The sequence below is a fragment of the Cyprinus carpio genome, chromosome B15 (genome assembly GCF_018340385.1).
Source record: "Cyprinus carpio isolate SPL01 chromosome B15, ASM1834038v1, whole genome shotgun sequence".
Taxonomy (NCBI): Eukaryota; Metazoa; Chordata; class Actinopteri; order Cypriniformes; family Cyprinidae; genus Cyprinus; species Cyprinus carpio.
In genome coordinates this window covers 18434007-18454393 of record NC_056611.1, presented here as the reverse complement: position 1 = coordinate 18454393, position 20387 = coordinate 18434007, and the positions used below count along the sequence as shown (strand labels likewise).

At 37.2% G+C, this 20387-nt stretch overlaps 1 protein-coding gene across 1 annotated transcript in view; it reads left to right on the top strand.

Moving 5' to 3' along the window:
* The window catches only part of LOC109056116 (membrane-associated phosphatidylinositol transfer protein 3-like), a 73000-nt gene extending 54142 nt beyond the window's left edge, over nucleotides 1–18858 (top strand). Inside the window, exons 11-20 of the mRNA XM_042739609.1 lie at nucleotides 3164–3364; nucleotides 3995–4143; nucleotides 6492–6614; nucleotides 10848–10964; nucleotides 12431–12579; nucleotides 12809–12958; nucleotides 13315–13498; nucleotides 14980–15108; nucleotides 15217–15605; nucleotides 17976–18858. Coding sequence (XP_042595543.1) covers nucleotides 3164–3364; nucleotides 3995–4143; nucleotides 6492–6614; nucleotides 10848–10964; nucleotides 12431–12579; nucleotides 12809–12958; nucleotides 13315–13498; nucleotides 14980–15108; nucleotides 15217–15537 — 1523 coding nt within the window. The 3' untranslated portion in view covers nucleotides 15538–15605; nucleotides 17976–18858. The remainder of the gene's footprint in view (nucleotides 1–3163; nucleotides 3365–3994; nucleotides 4144–6491; nucleotides 6615–10847; nucleotides 10965–12430; nucleotides 12580–12808; nucleotides 12959–13314; nucleotides 13499–14979; nucleotides 15109–15216; nucleotides 15606–17975) is intronic.
* Nucleotides 18859–20387: the final 1529 nt, after the last annotated feature.

Sequence of the window (20387 nt, the reverse complement as noted above, 5' to 3'; positions counted from 1 at the left end):
ATTCTGGCACTCTCACACACTTACATTCTCCTTTCATATACATATATTTATGCTTTCACACACATACACTCTCCATTCACATACATACATTTCTACTCTCTCTCTCTCTCTCTCCTCTCTCTCTCTCTCTCTCTCCTCTCTCTCTCTCTCTCTCTATATATATATATATATATATATATATATATATATATATATATAATATAGAATGTATGTATGTCTGAAGAAAATGTGTGTATGTAAGAGAAGAATATGTATGTGTGAGAGCGAGTATATGCCAAATTTTCTCAGGGAAAAAAAAATCTCAACTAATGCTGTAAAATATACACAAGAGTCAGCTGGTACTACATTACTATAATATTGAAGGTTAATATTGACTGATTTGTAAAAATTACACTTATAATAAAGTTACAATTACAAAATAATAAAGTTACAATTACCTGTACATAATAATATTTCTACTTTAATTTGTTGTTGTTTTATATATATATATATATATATATATATATATATCTATATATATATATATATATATATATATATATATATATATATATATATAAACAATGGTGGATGTCATAAAATCTTGATGGATTTGTTCAAACATAAATTAAACATTGAAAAACAGTAAAATTTATAATGAACATGTTATATGGTCATATATTTAAGAAAATGCTCCTCTATACAGTTTATTTTTCTATCTGACTAATGAGTTTATGGTCATGAATATGTTTTTCTGAGGTAAATGTGACGTTATGTGACATTGTTTACAAGACATTATATTGACGTCTTTGTGCGGCTGAGAGAAACACTCATTGTGCGATTACATGAGAGGGATTGTAAAGTTGTACTCTTTCTTTTAACCTACCTTCGGATGTTTAGTCATGTTTATTTTGTGCTGAAACTGGTATTAATGTGGAGGAGATGATTAGCTCACTTGCGCCTTTGCTGTTGAACTGAGGCGCTACAGCGATCTGTCACTTCACATTAAACAGTGCCAAAACAGCATTTATTGTTTGAATACTGCAATACAACAACAGACAGAATTTGAAATCTGAGATTTTGTTTCATATTAAAAGTACCAAAGCACAATGCTTATTGCAATATATTGGATGGGATGTTCCATCCATTAACTGAAAACAGGCTAGACTAATCGATTCTTGGTATTTAAGAATCGATATCGTTCCATAAAAATGAGAATCGATTAATATCGAGATATCAGTATTTTTTTACCAAGCCCTAGTTAGCATGGCCACTTGTACATTTTATGGGTTTGGCTCATAGACCGTATAAAACATGGAGGTAGTGTCCATGACGTCACCCGTAGGGGTCTGAAGAGCATATTTAAAGGCCAAAGTGGGCGGAGCCAGTCATTGTCATCTTGGCAGTGCATCATCGCGCATCACTCGCGGATAAACAAAAATGGGCTTTAATTTAAACGGATGAATTATATAAAAATTCACCCCCTCACAGTTGTCATGAAGGGCATAATGATATTTCAAACTGGTGTATCTTACCATATTATTTTAATGTATTATCTTAATTTTGAACAAACTGGTTTGTAGTGCAAACAGTTTTACTGTTTACTGCACTTTGTTGTTCTTCTCGTTATTTCCCTACTGTGGCTAAAGAACCACAGGTCTTGCACATTCATAGAAAATGGCTTACTTCAGCATTGAAAAATAATTTGGATATGATTGTATCTATGGCAACTAGGCATTTAAACCATATCATACTTGTGAAAAGATGCTGATATGATTTAAAATCTCTCCTCACCTCACTTTTCGGATTGTTCCTACGCTCTTGTCTGTTACAGACATCCAACCATCCCTGTCCCCCACAATTCAGTGACTGTCATCATAATTGAAACCCTGGCCATTTGCGAGCCCATGGCAGTGGCAAATGAGAGAAGCCAATTGCTGGAATGACAGAGGAGAGGTGATCTTTACCACCTGTAGTGGTCAGTGGGACACAGCTGCCAATGTGACACACACATATATTCCGGCTCACACGTGCATGTGGTTGCGCCCATAATGTGGGCCAGACTAATGGGATGTTTTCTGCACTGGCTGCTGGACTAATGAAAATGGATTCAATTTACCCCTGTCAGAAATAACAGGCCATGTGTGCACGAGGCAGCAGGCATATAAAGGGACAGATTAGCCAGGGTGGACCCTTAAAGAATTTCTGCCTGCATGTCATTCTGTGTTCTCAAAGAGGGAGGAAAGGAGAGCGCTTGATCCCTGTCAGGAAGCATTTAGGGCCGTTGCACAAACATAGTTTGACGTTGTGGTGACTTATATTGAGAGTGAAAGGGAGGCTTTTGTTGTTTTGGTTGTGCAGTGGCTGAGGGTTTTATAAATTCAATTTAAACAGGCTCCTCTGGGCTCATGGTGTGGTGTTGTCTAGAATCGTGCCAGTTCTCTTTCTTTCTGTCTTTCTCACACACAAACACGTACTGCATTCATTTATATTCACAAACTTTTCATGAAATCAAAGAAAATCCATAAAATGAGGCAGATTATCACATATCAGTTATTACTGTTTTTATACATATATATATATATATATATATATATATATATATTATATATATATATATATATAGTATATACCACACACACACACACACACACACACACACACACACACACACACATATGAATAGTTATATACACACAAACACACACACACACACACACACACACGTTTAATATTCACAATTTATCTAATTAATTTTTTTAGATGTTTAACAGAGCTGGTCAATTTAAATTATAATTTAAGTTTTTGAGATGTTGAGAAAAGTCAATCAAATGAAAAATAAAATGTAGAGAATTGTTGTATTATTGCAGCTTTGCATTAACTGTAGGTTTGCATTTCCCAGATGCTTTCCAAATTAATTACTGAACCCAATACTTGAACATTATTTTTTTTTCTTTTAAAAGGATGTGTTAACCACAAAAATAGGTCAAGAAATATTGGCATTAAACGACTGATTCTTTTGACAACCCTAGTTTCATGTAATCATTTCATTTGTTCTATCTAAGGTATTGATTTTTATCGGTACCAGAGGCAGATATTGTACCAAAGCCAAAATTCTGATATTGATCCAACCCTACTCTACATATCCAACTTTCTCCACCATGACCTGTTTTTTTTTCTGCAGTCGATGAGATCCACAGCTACCCTGACGTGTTCCTGCCCGGTAGCACGGCTCTGGTGGGCGCTTCGCACTCCTCCTCTCCCCAGAAGGAGCACAGTGCAGGTGGGCGGGTGGCCGGTGAGGTCCGCAGGTCCAGTTTGACCAGCATGGACAGCCAGATATCTGGCTGCTGGGAGAGCAGGCTGAGCAGCACCGTCACCAACAGTGAGTGGGCAGCGGGTGGGCGAGCTCCAGGCACAATATTAAACTCTCTTACTAACTTTATCTAAAGCCTTTTGATCTTTTGTCAGACTCAGTACTGCGTAAACCTCATAATTAGAAATGCTTTTTGCTCTCTAGCCAAGCAATGCAGTGTTAGCGGCTCTCTGTGCTGCCAAAAGGCCTGCTGCAGTGTATGTAACTCTGTTCAAGTAGATCATATCTCAGCTGCAGAGAAAGGACATAATGGCAGTTATTAGTCCAAAAATGGCAGTTTTATTGGCACTGCTTTATTCTTACAAGATCTGTCTATCTCTAACGAGATATATATATAATGGTACAGTGTGCCATAATGTTTAGCATTATTCTCTATTATATGTTTCTTTTTTATACAAGGACATAAAAACGGTCTTAAATGTGGGGAAACACATTATAAGCCCTGGTTTATGAATTTTAATTAGGTGACAGTGTCCTCTCAATTATAACTGTAACTTATGTGGTTGCCAGGTATTTGCTTTTTCACTACTGTGATCTTTAATCTTTAAAGAAATCTTACTGATTTCAAACAATTGTGAACAATTGTATATAGTTTATATAAACCATATACCAAATAGTTTGTTTCTGTGTATGTAATAGTTTCCAGCAACTGGTGGGGGTCTAAGCGGTTGGATTACGCTCTGTACTGTCCGGACGTCCTGACAGCGTTCCCTACAGTGGCTCTGCCTCATCTGTTCCACGCTTCGTACTGGGAATCCACGGATGTGGTCGCCTTCCTTCTGCGACAGGTACATTTAGAGCCATTTATTAAACACTGGAACAAAGCTCAAAATCATTTTCCATTTTGCTGTGAGACATTGACACCTCAGATCTTCCCGAGCTGTGTTGAGGACCATCCTGAACTTCATAGGAGTTTGCTATAGCCATTGTTTTTTTTTTTTTTTTTTTATTGTGCATCTTTCAGGTCAAAAAATTTAATAACTTTCAGACTCCCTGACTATGCTCCACCCATACCAGAGAAATCAAATTAGTACTACGTGACAAGACTGCAAGACTTGCCTTTTACCACAGAAAGATTTTAGATACCCTGTTCTCACAACCTCTATCTGTCCTCTTTCAAAAGAGTCCAGTTCTCTCTGCCCGCTGTTCCTAATTCGTCCCCTTTTCCTTCCTCTCTGTCTTTTGTGCTGGAAATTTCGATTCAGCCAAAGGACTGTACTTTATTCTAACATGCCTTTTTTATTCATAACAGCCGTACCTCTGGCTGAGAGACAACTAAATATAGGCACACCCTTCACTTTCAGAGACTTTTGAAGATCAAATCACAGATGTAGTTCTCAATGCAGATGTACACGGGCTTCACTTTAGAGTGTCAAATGCAAATGGCACCTCTTATTAAATTCATTCTTAAGAAGCGGCTTCGGCACAGGTGGGAAGGAAGTAGTCAATTTAGGCAAATCATAGACCAATCTATCTTTCTGAATGCAGTTCCTTCATGATTGTCTTTGCCTGCGTGAAGGAGAGAAATAGAGCTGACAAGAGTTCCAGCTGCAGTGTTTGATTTAGGTGTCTCACGCCAGATAGTGTTGTTATCTATGTGCAAATTTTGTGCTTTTGGTTTCATGTTTTATGTATTTGGTCTAATTTGTTTGTGTTCTCCTTAGTTTATTGTGCATTCCTCAGGGACTGCTAAATGGAAAGCTGTCATTGTAGATGCCATTATGACATGATCAAGTTATTATATACTACTTATACATTTCAAAATGTCATATGAAAAGGTGGAGCCTTGCCAAAGCGTGTACAATCATTCAGAGATATAAATATGGGTTGTTCAGTATGAAAAAACTAGGATTTTGTGACATTTGACAATGTTATTTGACTATTTATAGCATTTATTAATATTTTTAATGACCTTTTGTTTTTATGTTGCACTTTTCATTTTAAATATGGTAATTATTTTTATTTGTATTCAGCTTTGTTTTAGTAATTTTAGTACTTCATCTTATTTGAAGTTTAGTACTTTAGTACAAGTTTTCATCTATTTATATTTTATATTATTTCAGCTTTATTTTAATAAGCGAAATCACGGTTTCAGTTAACAAATATCAAGATTGATGTGAGACTGACACCTTGTCTTTGACATGCGATTTCTGTTTCTGTCTCATCACACTGGGCAGCACTGCCCACGCTGAAATCTCATTGGTCCAGCCACTTCATCCACATGGCTGTGTATCAAACAAATTAAAATATGTTCTCATTGGCTGTGACTGTAATATCAATTTGAATTGAAAAAGGATCACTTGGGTCTTATGACTCAATGTCACTGGAGTTTGGTTAACGCCTCCACTGACAGAATGCAATAAACACCTTTGTCGAAGTCAAGGTTGGACATGATTTTGCAAAGATTTAGAACCTCAAGTGCAGCTATCTCAAATCCTCAACCCTTAATAGTAACACAGAAGACTAATAAACATGACCTTTTGATCCAACTTAAATGTTACAGCAACAAAGATTTCAGTTTCATCTACACCTGAATCCACTGAGTCAATAATTTTTTTTTTCTCAGAGGTCATAAGGAATGTTTTTGATTGTAGGTGTATTTCTCACAGTAGCAAGTTACATTGCAGCAGGAAACGGATAAAATAACAAATTTTGTATTTCATTTGAAGAGTTAATACCTGCATTCTGATTCATTCAGACCTTTGCAGTAGCAGCATTTAAAGAATGTTGTATTGTTTATCCTTGGGGGAAATAGCTTTTCTTATTTTATACACTTGAATGAAAAATGATTACAACTTGACTATTCATCCCTTAAGAATACTGCTGATTCATAGTTTGATTTAACACCACATACTACACATTTTATTTTCCATTTTGTATCAAGGATACTGTGCAGATACTACCTGTACTGCAAGTCATTTGTAGTCCAACATCTCATCATCTGTCTCAACCAAATAACATGTTTGTGAACCAAGGGAAGCCAGGAAACCTGTCACCTGTTGGCAAACAATTGCAATTCCGTGTGCTGCTTCTAATTCCACAGAAATTCCACACTTCGCCTTTAACATGCCTTAAAGGTTGCACAGCCTCGTGATAACACTGATTGGTTACTAATATCTGTGTGATTGATTGACAGGTGATGCACTGTGACTATGCGAAAGCCCAAGAGATGGAAAACTCTGACTCCGCCCCCCCCTCACCACCAACAACTACGGAGAAGGAGAATACGCAAACCAGACGCACACACGTCAAGCTTAGGGTAAGGACAAACGTGGCCGAGCTGACAAAACAAAACATACTCTCACATACATTGGAAAACTTTCAGACATCAAGCTTTGTGTTTTTACCCAGGTAGTTCAACTTTCCATTAAAAATAACTGTCTTTAGTTAATAATAACACACCCCGTGCACAAAAAATCCTCAGAAAAATTATACACATCATTTAGATGTCAGTGTGATAGAGGTATTCGTCTGCAGCAGTGTCAGATATTTATTAAGAGGCAATGTTTGCCTCTTGGAATTGATTTTTTAATGGTTAATATGTGGGCATATTGTTTTTCTAACCATATAAAAACAGCACTGCATGATATATTAGTACTATATTGGTTATCGGCTGAGTTTATATATATATATATATATATATATATATATATATATATATATTATATCTCTATATCAGTCAATGTTGAATACTTAAATTCGTAATTGAATAGAAGTAGCAGTAGATGTTTTCTTCTGTATTGTGACATACAGCCGAGTATAGGCCATGGACTTTGCTTGATTGTAAGAAACGAGTGGATTTAAACTGACTAAATGGTTGGAAAAGTCCAGCATATGTCACCAGAGAGAAGTCTGACGTTTCACTGGATAATCCAGAATTTGAATATCAATTTAAATTTAAATCCCTAATAATAATAGTAATTAAAATAATTATCTTGTCTCTGTGTTGGATTGTAAAGTATACTGTCTGTGGTCATTGTAGATTTTTATGTAATAGCTGTTCGATTAGGGACATTTCTTTGGCTCCTATATTTCAATATCCAGGGCATTTTTGTCCCTTTTGAATGGCATTTTTCCCCCCTGAGCCCTGGCTAATTTCTGGCTCTGGTCTACAGATTCAGACAGACACACAAACACACACACATATCACTCAAGTGAAATGTGGACTGCAGCAGAGTCATTGTAGAAGAACTAAAAATATCCCCCCTCTGCCAGGGCTTTGAGTTTCTCAAATGCGGCACAATAGCTCAGCGTGTGTGGGCAGAAATCTGCGCCTTACGAAAATAAGCATCACGGCCGACCTTGATTTACTGCTCGGAGACACATCAACACAATTACCTAACAGTGCTGCTGAAAACTAGTGCCTATGCAGGTTTACAGGGTATTTTTTAGCGCTCGCTTTCAAAAGAACCCACCATAACAAAGACCAATTCTTCCCAGTCCTTCACTGAGGTTAAGTATAGCTCAGTGAAACACTTCTGTGTTATCACTGCTACCTTTTCTTTTGACAGGGAATGTTTTTTTGATCACTCAGGGCCTTGATCTGAAATCGTGGTTATTTTTGCCACCCACTGAGCCCTTCTGAATGCACTGATGGTCGCAATAGTATTTGATCAGAGCGCTTGTTAGCCTTTCAAGTCAAAGGCGTTTCTGTGCAGTCATGTTGTTTTCGAAAGACTCTCCTGATTTCTTTGTGAGACCCTGAATGCTTCTATTTGTGTGTATATGCTGCATCATTCTGGCTCGGTGAGCGAGCTGCAAGGCATAAAGTAGGCACCAATCTGGATCCATTCGACAAGCATACATGCTTTTCCTACACAGCAACATACTCCTTTGTCGGATTAGCCTTGTGTCTGAAGATCCACTCAGGTGTGTCACCAGCACATATGGTGGTGTGTTGCTTGTTGGCTGTTTGTGTGTATCTCATCAGTATGTGTGTTGGTTTGGAAGCCCATCATATGGTAAACATGTATAGGCCCATGCCAAGATGAATTATTGACTGACTTAATCAATATGCAAATGGCTGCAAGCTGAGAAATGTTTAACCGCTTCATTAAATGACAAATCAGTGCAATCAGTCTCATTAGCTTTTGTGGGCTAATGATTTACGGGGCTGTACAGCTCTCTGTGTGGGCTCATGCCATACCAACGTAATAGCATAATATTAACAAAGTCACAGTACTTACAGAAGATTCTCATTCAGAAGTAACCATGGCAGGAAGTTATTTTAAAGTGATGTACACACTAAAGTGACAAAATGACCTGAAGTTAATAGGGATGTGACGGGATCCGATGTGTCCTGCGAGATCCGGCTGGTCTCGAGAGAAAATGAAGATATCCTAGCAAAACAATTTGCAGTTACATTAAAGCTGCACAATTAATCATTTAAAGATCACGATCTCAATTCAAACACACATGCAATCTTATTCCTGAAAGACAACAATTCAGCTATGTCTATTACGTCTGTTTCACATCGCGAGCATCAGTGGAGCGTGAGAAGCACGTTTTATCGCTGCTCATGTTAATGAATCATTCAGGCTGTGTTACAGACATTTAATTAACATAAGTACTGGGATAAAAGTTTATAGTTTGGGTATAAACACTTATTCTCTACAGTAGCGTTCAAAACGAAAGTATCTTAACACGTGTATGTATTGCAATGCTTACAATCTTCCTTCAGCAGGTGACGACAACTGCCCATTTAAAAAAAGTATTTGTCATTGAATCATTCATTCAGGAGATTCCAATAGTGAAACAAGTCTTTATGAATTGAGACACTGACTCCTTAATTTTTTTTTTTTTTTTTTTTTTTTTTATTAATATATTTTTTTAAAGACTTAAGCAATGAACATTTTGCCAAAACCACTAGTAAATTATTTTATTTATTTATTTAGTTTTCTAATCTTTTTTTCTTCAGAATTGTGTGATAATCATGATCTCCCATTTATATATAAAAAACAGCTCTAGTTTACATGTTGTTTATTGCTGCATATAACAGATATATTATAATATGTAGATATATAATAGAAGTTTAATTTAATAAAGCACAAGTTGATTTTGAAATGCTTCTACATTTTTTGCATTTTGTGTTTTTCCATTGAATAAATGTCTATTTTCCCCTATATATTTAGTCATTGAGGATTTCTTTAAAAAAATCAAAAAATCTCATCTTGTGTCTTGTCTCGTGGGATAAGTGTCTCGTCACACACCTAGAAGTTAATCATTTTCAGTGATTTCTGATGACATGAGTGCCAGAAACTTGCTTGCTAATTCTAACATTGCTTTGACTATTTCGAATTCTTAGATTTTTTTTCGGACTAGTTTAGCTCTGTCATCATCTGTACATTTTCTGCGCTCATTTAATTATTGCCTGGCACTGAGGCGAATTGGAGTGCGCATCTGAAAAGTTTCCCATTTGATGTGGTCGTGAAGACGTTCTCCGTCTAAATAAATGCTATTCTCTCTGCATTGATAGCCTTGTGGGCCGACCCCCCCCCCCCCCCCCCCACTTCGCTTCCTGTCAGCTCTGACCTGTCCAACCATAAAGCCAAAAAAATGCCAAAAATAAATAAACGCAATTCTTGTTAAGAAAAAATAGACAGAAGCAGCAGTTGTGAGTGGGGTGGCCAACCCTAGCTCCGCCTCTGTGTTAATTGCATAAAATTAAAAAAAAGAAAAAAAATTGCATGCATTAATGTACTAATTTTGGCAGCACTAATCACAATTAATTTTTTTCATCCAAATCATGCAGCCCTATAAATAACCATCTAGCAACCACATGGCAACATGCTGACAACCACTCACAAAGCTTTAGCAGTGGCACATAAAGCCATGGGCAAGCACCACTCAAACTTAGTTCAGAAATGTGAAAATTTTGTACTGTTTGCAGTTTTTAAGGCCCCAGATCATTTAAGCCTCAGTATCCTGTTGGATTTCATCACTATAGTAGCTGGTATGTGAGAGGGATGTTTTGAGTCAGGCTTATGGGAACATGTTTTTGTGAATTTAGACGCTGTCTCAAAGCCTTGCCTTTGCTCTATAAAGCAGCAGAGTAAAAGCTTATTACATTTATCTTCCTCTCTGTTTGCCTGCTTCCTCTGCTGGCATGAAGGTGACTGTGGCCAGTTATTTTCAGGATTTGCATAGCTCTGTATTTTGCTTGCTTTAATTTCACATTTAAGCACAGCTGCCTCAGCAGGGGCTGCAGGATTTATCTTCACTGAGCTCTGTGTAGAACAGCTTTATCACTTAAATGAAATTTATTGAAGAAGGGAAGGATTAGAGTGTGACACCCTCTTTTGGAAGTACTTTGTACTGCATACTTATTAAACTGCCCCTTTCTCTTTTTCCATCTGTCAGAAATGGTGATTGGCAGTATTATCAGTGTCATTTACGCTTATTGTTTGCCTTATTTATTTGTGATAACAGACTCTCTTGTGGCATGAAAATTATAGAAAAGAAAAAGCAACCTGACATCTTTTTCTGTCTGCAGAATGTCACCGCCAACCACAGAGTCAATGATGTCATCGCAACCGAGGACGGGCATCAGACCCTGGTTGGTCGCTTCATGTATGGTCCGCTGGATATGGTGACCCTGACTGGGGAAAAGGTAAGAGAGCTGGGGTCCACTATCATAGAATGTGCATTCAAACAAGCTGTTTGCATGCAACCAAAATGTCAGTGGAATTGTTAAGGGGTTGTTGTTTTCACAATGAAACTACTAATGAAAAAATTAATGATGATACTGGTACTTTGGACGCAAGTGAAACCTTACCAGTAACTTTTACAGTATCAGTACACATTCAGTTCTCTGTGAATAGCATTTGCACGTTGTAATGTGTGGCTGCACGTGTAAACACCTGATGAACTGCATAGTTAGACGTACAGATGTGTTAATATGTAAACCATTCATTAACTACATTCTGAAGCCAATAACTAATCTTGTTAAAGTACTAATATAAACTTTTTAAGTTATACTTTGAGAGGCAGGAAAAATTAATAATATTGTTGTGAAAATACCTACAGTATTTACTCTTTGTTGTTCAAATTAATAAAAATAACACAAAGCCACTTCATTTTATTTTCTTAATTACTGACTGTTTTTGAGTTATTCAGAATGTAATGTTATTGATAAATACTGTGTGGCTTATACAGTATTTTTAATATAAAAATAATATTTACTTCTAAAAACACTGCCATTCAAAAGTTTGGGTTTTGTCAGTTTTTTGTTTTCATGTTTATGAAAATTTATGCTGACCAAGGCTGTTTATTTGAATCAAAAATACAGTAAAAAAGTAATATTGTGAAATATTATTACATATTAAGGTAACATTTTACTTAAAGCCTTTATGTGTAATGCATTATAAACGGTAATTAAAGGGTATAATCCATTATAATATTCATAATGTGCATTGTAATGCATTATGTCTTGTTGTAAATAATTATAACTGAATTTAAAAGCATAGTGTAAAAATGAATTTATATGTGTTGTAATATCTTAACTGTGGTTACAATTATTCATGAGGTTGTACAATGCATTATAGGGCATGATTCATGCATTAAAACTACTTTTATATTTCATTATACACATAGGGCTTTAAGTAAAGTGTTAAAGTAACTGTTTTATTATTTTTTGATATTTTAAAATGTAATTTATTTCGTTGATGGCAAGCCATTACTCCAGTCTTCAGTGTCACATGATCCTTCAGAAGTCATCGCAATATGCTGATTTGGTGCTCAAGAAATATTTCTTATTATTATCAGTTTCTTTGATGAAAGTAAAGTTCAAAAGAGCAACATTTATTTGAAATGGAAATCTTCAGTGGCATTGTAAATATCTCTGCTGTCACTTTTGTTCAATTTGTTTATTAATATTTAATGCGTCAAATAAAGGAGTGCATTAAATAGCAAAACAGTGCTTGCTGTGGTTTTGAAACTGATATATAGCAATGTCAGTGGTACTGGTATAGACTACTGACATTTTGGTGTCGTGACAACCCTAGTGTGCCTCAATTATCTCCCTCCATCTCATTTGCTTCCTCCCACTGTCTGTTTCTTTGTTGTTTTGTCTCTCAGGTCGATGTGTACGTGATGACCCAGCCGCAGTCGGGTCGCTGGGAGCACTTAGACACCGAGGTGACCAACAGCAGTGGCAGAGTGACCTACACCATCCCCAAAAGCAAAAAGCTGGCCGTGGGGGTCTACCCCATCAAAATGGTTGTCAAGTAAGTCAATGGGACCCTGAGGATTACTTGTAATGTATCCAAAATGGCCGTGCTCTCAAGGTTGTCTCAGCGGGGATAATTTGCAAGCGTTCAATTGGCACTCATAAAACTCTCACCCTGAGGGCTGAAGGAGAAGGACTCCTCACTGTTAAATTGATCTCGGGCTTCATGCCACATCTTGAGCTTGATCAAGAGCCAGATTTTTGTTCATGTCACTCTTTCCTCGCAGGGGTGACCAGACAAGCGCGGAGGCCTTCCTGACGGTCTTGCCGCGGGGGATGGAGTGTGTCGTCTTTAGCATTGACGGTTCATTTGCCGCTAGCGTCTCTATTATGGGCAGCGACCCTAAAGTACGGCCCGGAGCTGTGGATGTGGTCAGGTAACAAATTCACAGGGTGGCTTTTTGTGTAAATGTGTGTGAGAGAGAATCAATGCTTTCATTTCATGCCACGGCAATATTGAAAAGGACCGGCCTGCCAGTGAGGCACAATTGGATTTCATTTAATAGAGAGATAGCAAAGTGCTGATACCAGATATCAGATGGGGTTTGGGATTTACAAATGTACAATCTTGGGTTGTTTCCCAGACTGTCCTTGGGCAAATTTACTGCTTTGTCAAATGCAATCTGTTGCTGGAGGACCAGGCGCCGTGACTATCCAGGAATCGGTCCCCAACTGTTTTTCGCCAAGCATTATGGGATTGCTCAGAGGGTAAATGATTGTATTTTGCATGCAGACACTGGCAGGATCTGGGCTACCTGATCATTTACATCACTGGCCGTCCAGACATGCAGAAGCAGAGGGTTGTGTCCTGGCTGTCTCAACACAACTTCCCTCAGGGGATGATCTTCTTCTCGGAAGGGTTGGTGCACGACCCTCTTCGTCAGAAAACCATCTTCCTCAGGAACTTGGTGCAAGAGGTTAGTCTTCTGCTACCATGTCCACATATTTGGTAAATGGGTCATTCCTGTTCTGAAGTACCTTTTGAACTCTGTAACTGTAAAATATGAATATGCCTGTGTTGAGGTTTAGAGAAGTGTTTCTATAAAAGGGTTCACTAGACTTTCAGAAATATGCTCTGGTTAAGCTCAGGCACTTTATGAGTCATAACTTCTTATGTGCACATTTTAAAACAAACAGGATGCCTATCAGGATGGAAATAAAAAGCTGTATTCAAGCAATGCTCAATGAGGGATTAAGATTTAGCCTACGATTTCCAATTGTTTAATTAACCATCTTTTAAAATGTTATGACATTATATAGGTTTTGAAATTTGATCAGGAATAAGAGTAAGATAAACAAATACCACAAAACATCAAAGATTTCTTCACATCCCTTTGTAATACTTGCTGGTGCTTTTGCTGTTGGTTTCCCACCAAAAATGATGTCACTTGCTGGAGGATGACGTCATTGAGGATCTGGCTTTTGTTAGATTTTGTAAGAATTTTTAACATTAACAAATTTAAGAAATATTTTAAATTAAAGAAAAGATAAATAAAGAAACACTTCAAATGTTATAAATTGCCAGATTTTTTTGTCAGAAGCACGCGATTACAACTAGTGAAATTATTTAAAATTCACATTTATTTTCAGTTAATTGTGATAAACTAGCTAATAGGATTTCTGTACTTAATAGTAAGAAAGTATTTTATCCTATATATAGAAATATACGCTACTTTTAAGAAGTTTGAGGTCAGTTTATTAATAAATAAATAGCGATGCATTAGAGTAAAAATACATTTTATTTAGACAGGATGCAGTAAATTGATCAAAAATGAATACTTATTCAAAAAGGATGTATTCAGTTGATCAAAAGTGATTTCTATTTCAAGGAAATGGTGTTCTTTTGAACTTTCAGTTGATTCTGGGGGGAAAAGCATATCACTGTTTTCACAAAAAAATTCGATTTTGATAGCAAAAAGTAATCAGCATATTAGAATGATTTCTGTGATCCTGAAGACTGGATTAATGACTGCTGAAAATTCAGCTTTGCCATTACAGGAATAAATTACATTTTAAAACACACTAATAGAAAATAGTTATTTCAAATTGTAATAATATTTCATGATATTATTGTTTTTACGGTATTTTTGATTAAATAACGCAGCTGTGGTAAGCATAAGAGGCTCCTTTTAAAAACATAAAAAAACTTACTGACCGCAAACTTTCGAATGGCAGATTGTACATTTCAAAAACTGTATTTGATGGAGATATACCACACAGTAGGAATGCAGCGTAAGAATCATTTTTCTTTATTCCTTTATTTCTGCTTCTCTTGGTCCATCTCTATCACGCTTGCTTTCTCTGTCTCACGCATGAGTAGTCACACAGCAACTGAGGTGTTTTTGTAGTGTATCCTCAGGCTGTCTAATCACGCTTTGCCCTTTTCTCATGTTGGCAGTGTCACATTAAAATCAACTGCGCCTACGGCTCCATGAAGGACATTTCCGTCTACAACATGCTGGGCCTCAACCCCAACCAGATATATATAGTGGGTCGGCCCTCTAAGAAGTACCAGAATCAATGCCAGGTTAACTAACTTTGATTCTTCTTTGTCTTTCATTCAGTTTCCACCATAACTGGTCAAAATGAATCTAGTTTTCTCTAATATCTTTTCATATCTTCTGATCTACCACAGTTCCTGAGCGAGGGCTATGCAGTACATCTCTCCTCCCTGCAGTTCAGTCACAGAGCCCGGCCCAAGAAGAGCTCCTCGGTGCGAATGGTTCTTCGAAAGGGCTCATTTGGTCTGTCAGCCAAACCGGACTTCTTGTGTAAGCGGACACACCTTCGCCGCACCATGTCAGTGCAGCAGCCTGAGCCACCCATGACACCCAACCCTAAACCAGAGAGAGCTCAGAGCCAGCCCGAATCAGACAAGGATCACGGGGGTGGAGGGGGTCCAGGCCATGCCATGTGGGCACGGGGGTCCATGCACCGTGGCGACACCACTCCGTGACCCAAGAGAAACATAGGAGGGATGAAAAAAGGACAGATGGTAATGACCTCTCGGGGGACAGAGCCCAGGTAAGCTTTAGATTTAAGCCCATGTTTTTTTTTTTGCATGCTTTTAAATTTTTTTTACGTAAACATGCTCTAGACCAGAGGATCTCAACTAGAGAGCCAGGACCCACTAGTGGGCCTAAGCACACTTCCAAAGGGGAACCACAAGATGGCTTAAAATTAAAATAATGTTAAAAATGGCAATATAAATATATATACAGGCAATATATGAAAAGGCAATATATCGTAAAAAGGTTTTTGCCCCCTTCCTGTTTTTTATTTGCATATTTGTCACACTTAAAAGATTCAGATCATCAACCAAATTATGCAAGTAAACACAAAATGCAGTTTTTAAATGATGATTTCATTTATTAAGGGAAAAAAAGCTGTCCAAACCTTCCTGGCCCTATGTGAAAAATTCATTGCCCCCTCCTGTTAAATCATGAAAGAACTGTGATTAGGTGTATGTCCCGTTACATCTGGCGTAAAACCAACACAGCATTTCATATAAAGAACATCATACCAACAGTCGAACATGGTGGTGGAAGTGTGATGGTCTGGGGCTTCTTTACAGCTTCAGGACCTGGACAACTTGCAATAATTGATGGAACCATGAATTCTGCACTACAGAAAATCCTGAAGGAGAATGTCCAGCCATGAGTCTGTGACTTGGATTATGCAACAGGTTCCCAAACACACCAGCAAGTCCCCCTCTTTCTCAATGGCTCAAGAAAAACTAAATTAAGGTTTTGGAGTGGCCAAGTCAAAGTCCAGACTTAAATCTGATTGAGATGCTGTGTCATGACCTTAAACATTCATGCTCGAAAACCCACCAATGTGACTGAATTAAAACAATTCTGCAAAGAAGAGTGGTCCAGATTCCTCCACAGTGATGTGAAAGACTCATTGCCAGTAATCGCAAACGCTTGATTGCAGTTGTTGCTGCAAAGGGTGGCATAACCAGTTATTCGATTTTAGGGGGCAATTACTTTTTCACGTAGTACCAGGCAGGTTTGGACAGCTTTTTTAACTTAATAAATGAAATCTTTATTTCAAAACTGCATTTTGTATTTACTTGGGTTATCTTTGTGTAATATAAAAATCTGTTAGATGATCTGAATCATTCAAGTGTGACAAATGTGCAAAAAAAAACAAAAAAACAGGAAGGGAGCAAAACCTTTTTCACACCACTGTGTGTGTGTGTGTGTGTGTGTGTGTGTGTGTGTGTGTATAAGCTATAAATAAAATAATAATATAATATTTCTTAATGTAATTTTCCCCCTTAACTATGGCCATTTTTAACAACAAAGGAATTTTAAAAGTGTGATTTCGAGACCTGTAAGTAATAGAAATAATAGAAATTTAAAGTACTTAAATTTTTTTTAATGAATATAAATTTTACATTTTAAAATGTACATAATTTTCTTTTATTGGGTAGAAATTGCTTGAGTAAAAAATTATTTAAAAAAAACCTGTATTCACAGACTATTGGTAATAAAATATAAACCATAAGGAGCATTTAGCTTTTGAAATGTAAATTATTTTGAATTAAATTATTTCATGTAATTTTCTCCCCATTCCGTTTTTTTTTTTTTTTTTTTTTTTTTTTTTTTTTTGAAGCCAAAATATACCGTGTTGAACAGTCCCTTAGGCTTTTTTGTTTTGCCTCTAATGCATAACAAACAGATTTTGTGTGAGGATAGAGCATGACCATGTTTTAAATTTGAGTTACATTAAAATTTCAAATGAGCACACATCTAATTTTCTCACTGCAGTACCATTGTGCTGTAAAATATTCCTAATTTCAATCTCAGCATAGCTGAATTCATAACCCAAAATTTGTATTCAGAACCTAGCAAGACCTCAACCCCCACGATATCTGTTTGCAACCCTCCTTGAGTGATTTAGCAGCTTTATCCCGGCAAATGGAGAAAAAGTGATTAGGGACCGTACTAGTGGCTCGACATCCTTCCGAACCTTGCCATTAAATTAGAGGGTACCCCTCCTCTAGCTCTGGTTCATTCATAATCAGGACTGTAAAAAAGGCTGAAGAATTATAAATAGAGCTCAGGCCTCCCACCGCCTCATCTCCCATCATGGTGCAAATCTGAATGCAAATGCGCAACTGAGGGGCTCCTCTGCTGGGCCCGGTGATCCGCAAATAAGAGTGCCCAGACATGCCCCGACTCAAGCGCTCTTCCCTTTGCCAAATAATGTTTGCCTGATGAGATAGATGCCGGCTGCAGCCTGCGTGTGGCTCCTTGGGAAACCGTTTGTAATTTTCTCTGATGATTTTCATAATGAAATAGATATTTATATGGGCGCTCATTGAAGTGTGACTGCTGTGTGAAGCGCTCTTCGATTCACAATCTCTTTCCTCCTTCAACCCCACAGCGTCTTTACTCCTTCTGCTGATATTACACCATAAAATAAGACAAATCCCACCTGAGCTGATAAAAACTCCTCAGTGAAGTGCCATCCACATGGATCTGACACAACGACGCACAAACTCTGAGTCCTGATGCATTGTTTCGGCAGCAGGAGCAGAGGAAATTCCGTTTCTAAATTCAGTTTCATCCGCCCGTGATGCTTTGGAGAACTTCTGGATTTATTTAGCATTGTACGAAGGCTTCCTCACATCACCCATCAGGAACAAATAGGATATCTGATAAGATCCTTAGAGAAAACATCAAATTTCCTAACGCCTAAGCAATACGGAGGAAGAGGGGGGGGTGAGTATCCCGCTGCTCGGACAGGTGGCAGTGCTGACTCCTGCAATAATCCCTCTGTTTTAATATTGCAGGCATTTGTCTGCTCTCTGGGCGGCTGTCTATGACCCGCTTGTGGCCAGACGGACTTGCAAACTGTACATTAACCTTTTGTGCCAGTGTGGCGACCTTGGCTGAACTCTTGTCGCCCCTGCCGCTGTTCAGCCGCTCAGCCAGAACACAGTCTGACAACGATGGCCACTGCTACTGAACTCCGCCCACTCCTCTGCCAGGTCACGCCACGACTCGCAGCTCTGGTACACTGCAGAAGCAAATTTACAACCATCGCTGGTTCTTCTTGTGCCTGTCTCTCACTCGTGTTGTAAATGTATAATAAGTGGCACTGAAGCAAAATTACTATGTGCAGTCCTCACACTGCAATGAAGCATTTTCTTAATTGGTATTTTTGTCTCTTTTCCAGTACAAATATTTAAACATCCTTAAACAAGATTAATTTACATGAAGCAAGATTATTTTCAGACAGTAAATCTAGGGAATAAATAAATAAATGAAAAAACTGATGCAACTGATAAATGCAATTTTCACTGACACAAGTGATTTATATATTAAATAAAACAAAGTGAAAATCTACACAAAAATAATCAAATCATAAAAAAAAAAAAAAATTAAATTTTATGGTTTAAACATGTATTATGGTTTTCACAAAATGTTAAGCAGTACATTTGTATTCAGCACTGATAGTAATAACAAATGTTTCAAATCAGCATATTAGAATGATATCTAAGGGATCATGTGACACTGAAGACTGGAGTAATGGCTGCTGAAAATTCAGCTCTTGAAAACCAACCATAATAGGAATGTTACATTTTAAAATATATTCAAATAGAAAACACACTGGACAATATTACTGTTTTACTGTATTTTTGATCAAATAGAGAGACTTCTAAAAGCTTACTGACACCCAAACTTTGGAACAGTAGTGTAAAAAAATAAACATACATTCTGTCATTTCTTTATTTTGCTTCTCAAGTAAATTGATCTTTTTAAGAATGCTCAGATATTTTGAGTGAAACCCAAGATTTAAAATTCTGATGAAGAAAACGTTTTTTTATAGCACACCTCAAATGGCCAAATAACAATTTTAAATTTGTATTGTAAAGTGACTGTGGTTGTAAGAATGTTGTCGTGTCACATTATTGGTTTTATCGGTACGACAACTTGCGTGAACAAAACACGTTTATATTGTTTACATGTTAATCCATCTCACTGGGTACGATGGTCTTGTTGAAGAACATACTATATTAGTATTTTAAACTATACTTGAGGACAACCTCAGTGTTACAATACATAAATGTAAATCAACAAAAGACACCATCAGGCCACTATAATGCTGTTATCACCACGAGGGTGTCCATACTCAATAGTTCTTGTAATGTCACATTTTCCTAGCGTAGTTACTGATTTCGGTATTTTGTATGGGGCTGTCTATTGAAAATTGCAGTTGCACAGCGAAAATATTTATGTAATTTTATTTTGTTGTATATTTAACTTTAAATCTTTATATAACACTAGAGACAGTGTGAAAGTGGGTAGGCATGAGTGTTTTGGTCTGTATCTATGTGTGCGCATGTCTGTTACATGTATGCAAGTCTTGTGTGAGTGTTAGTTTGGAGATTTTTTTGTATTTATTGTACATATTTTTAATTTAGAGATCGTGCTAGTGGCCTTTTGATCCTCTGATAGTTATAAACTAAGCCTGTAATTTGTGGAGATTTTATAGGCAAACTTTTTAATTATTTCGTGTGTGATCATCGCTGAATTGTCAATATATATGAACGTGTTTTCAGCCTTATCAAGATGTATATTTATTTGTCTAATATCTATATTCTCAGATGGTGTGTGAAAAAAAAAGTATATTTGTATTTTAAAAACATGTAAAGTACTTATATTCTGTACACAACTGTGTCAAGGCCTCTTGACAACATGTATTATTGTGGTATTTGGTCCAGTCAGTCTCTTTCAGTGGATGTGCTGTGTGATTCTGTTGGGCCTATACCGAGCTGTATACTCATTCTTC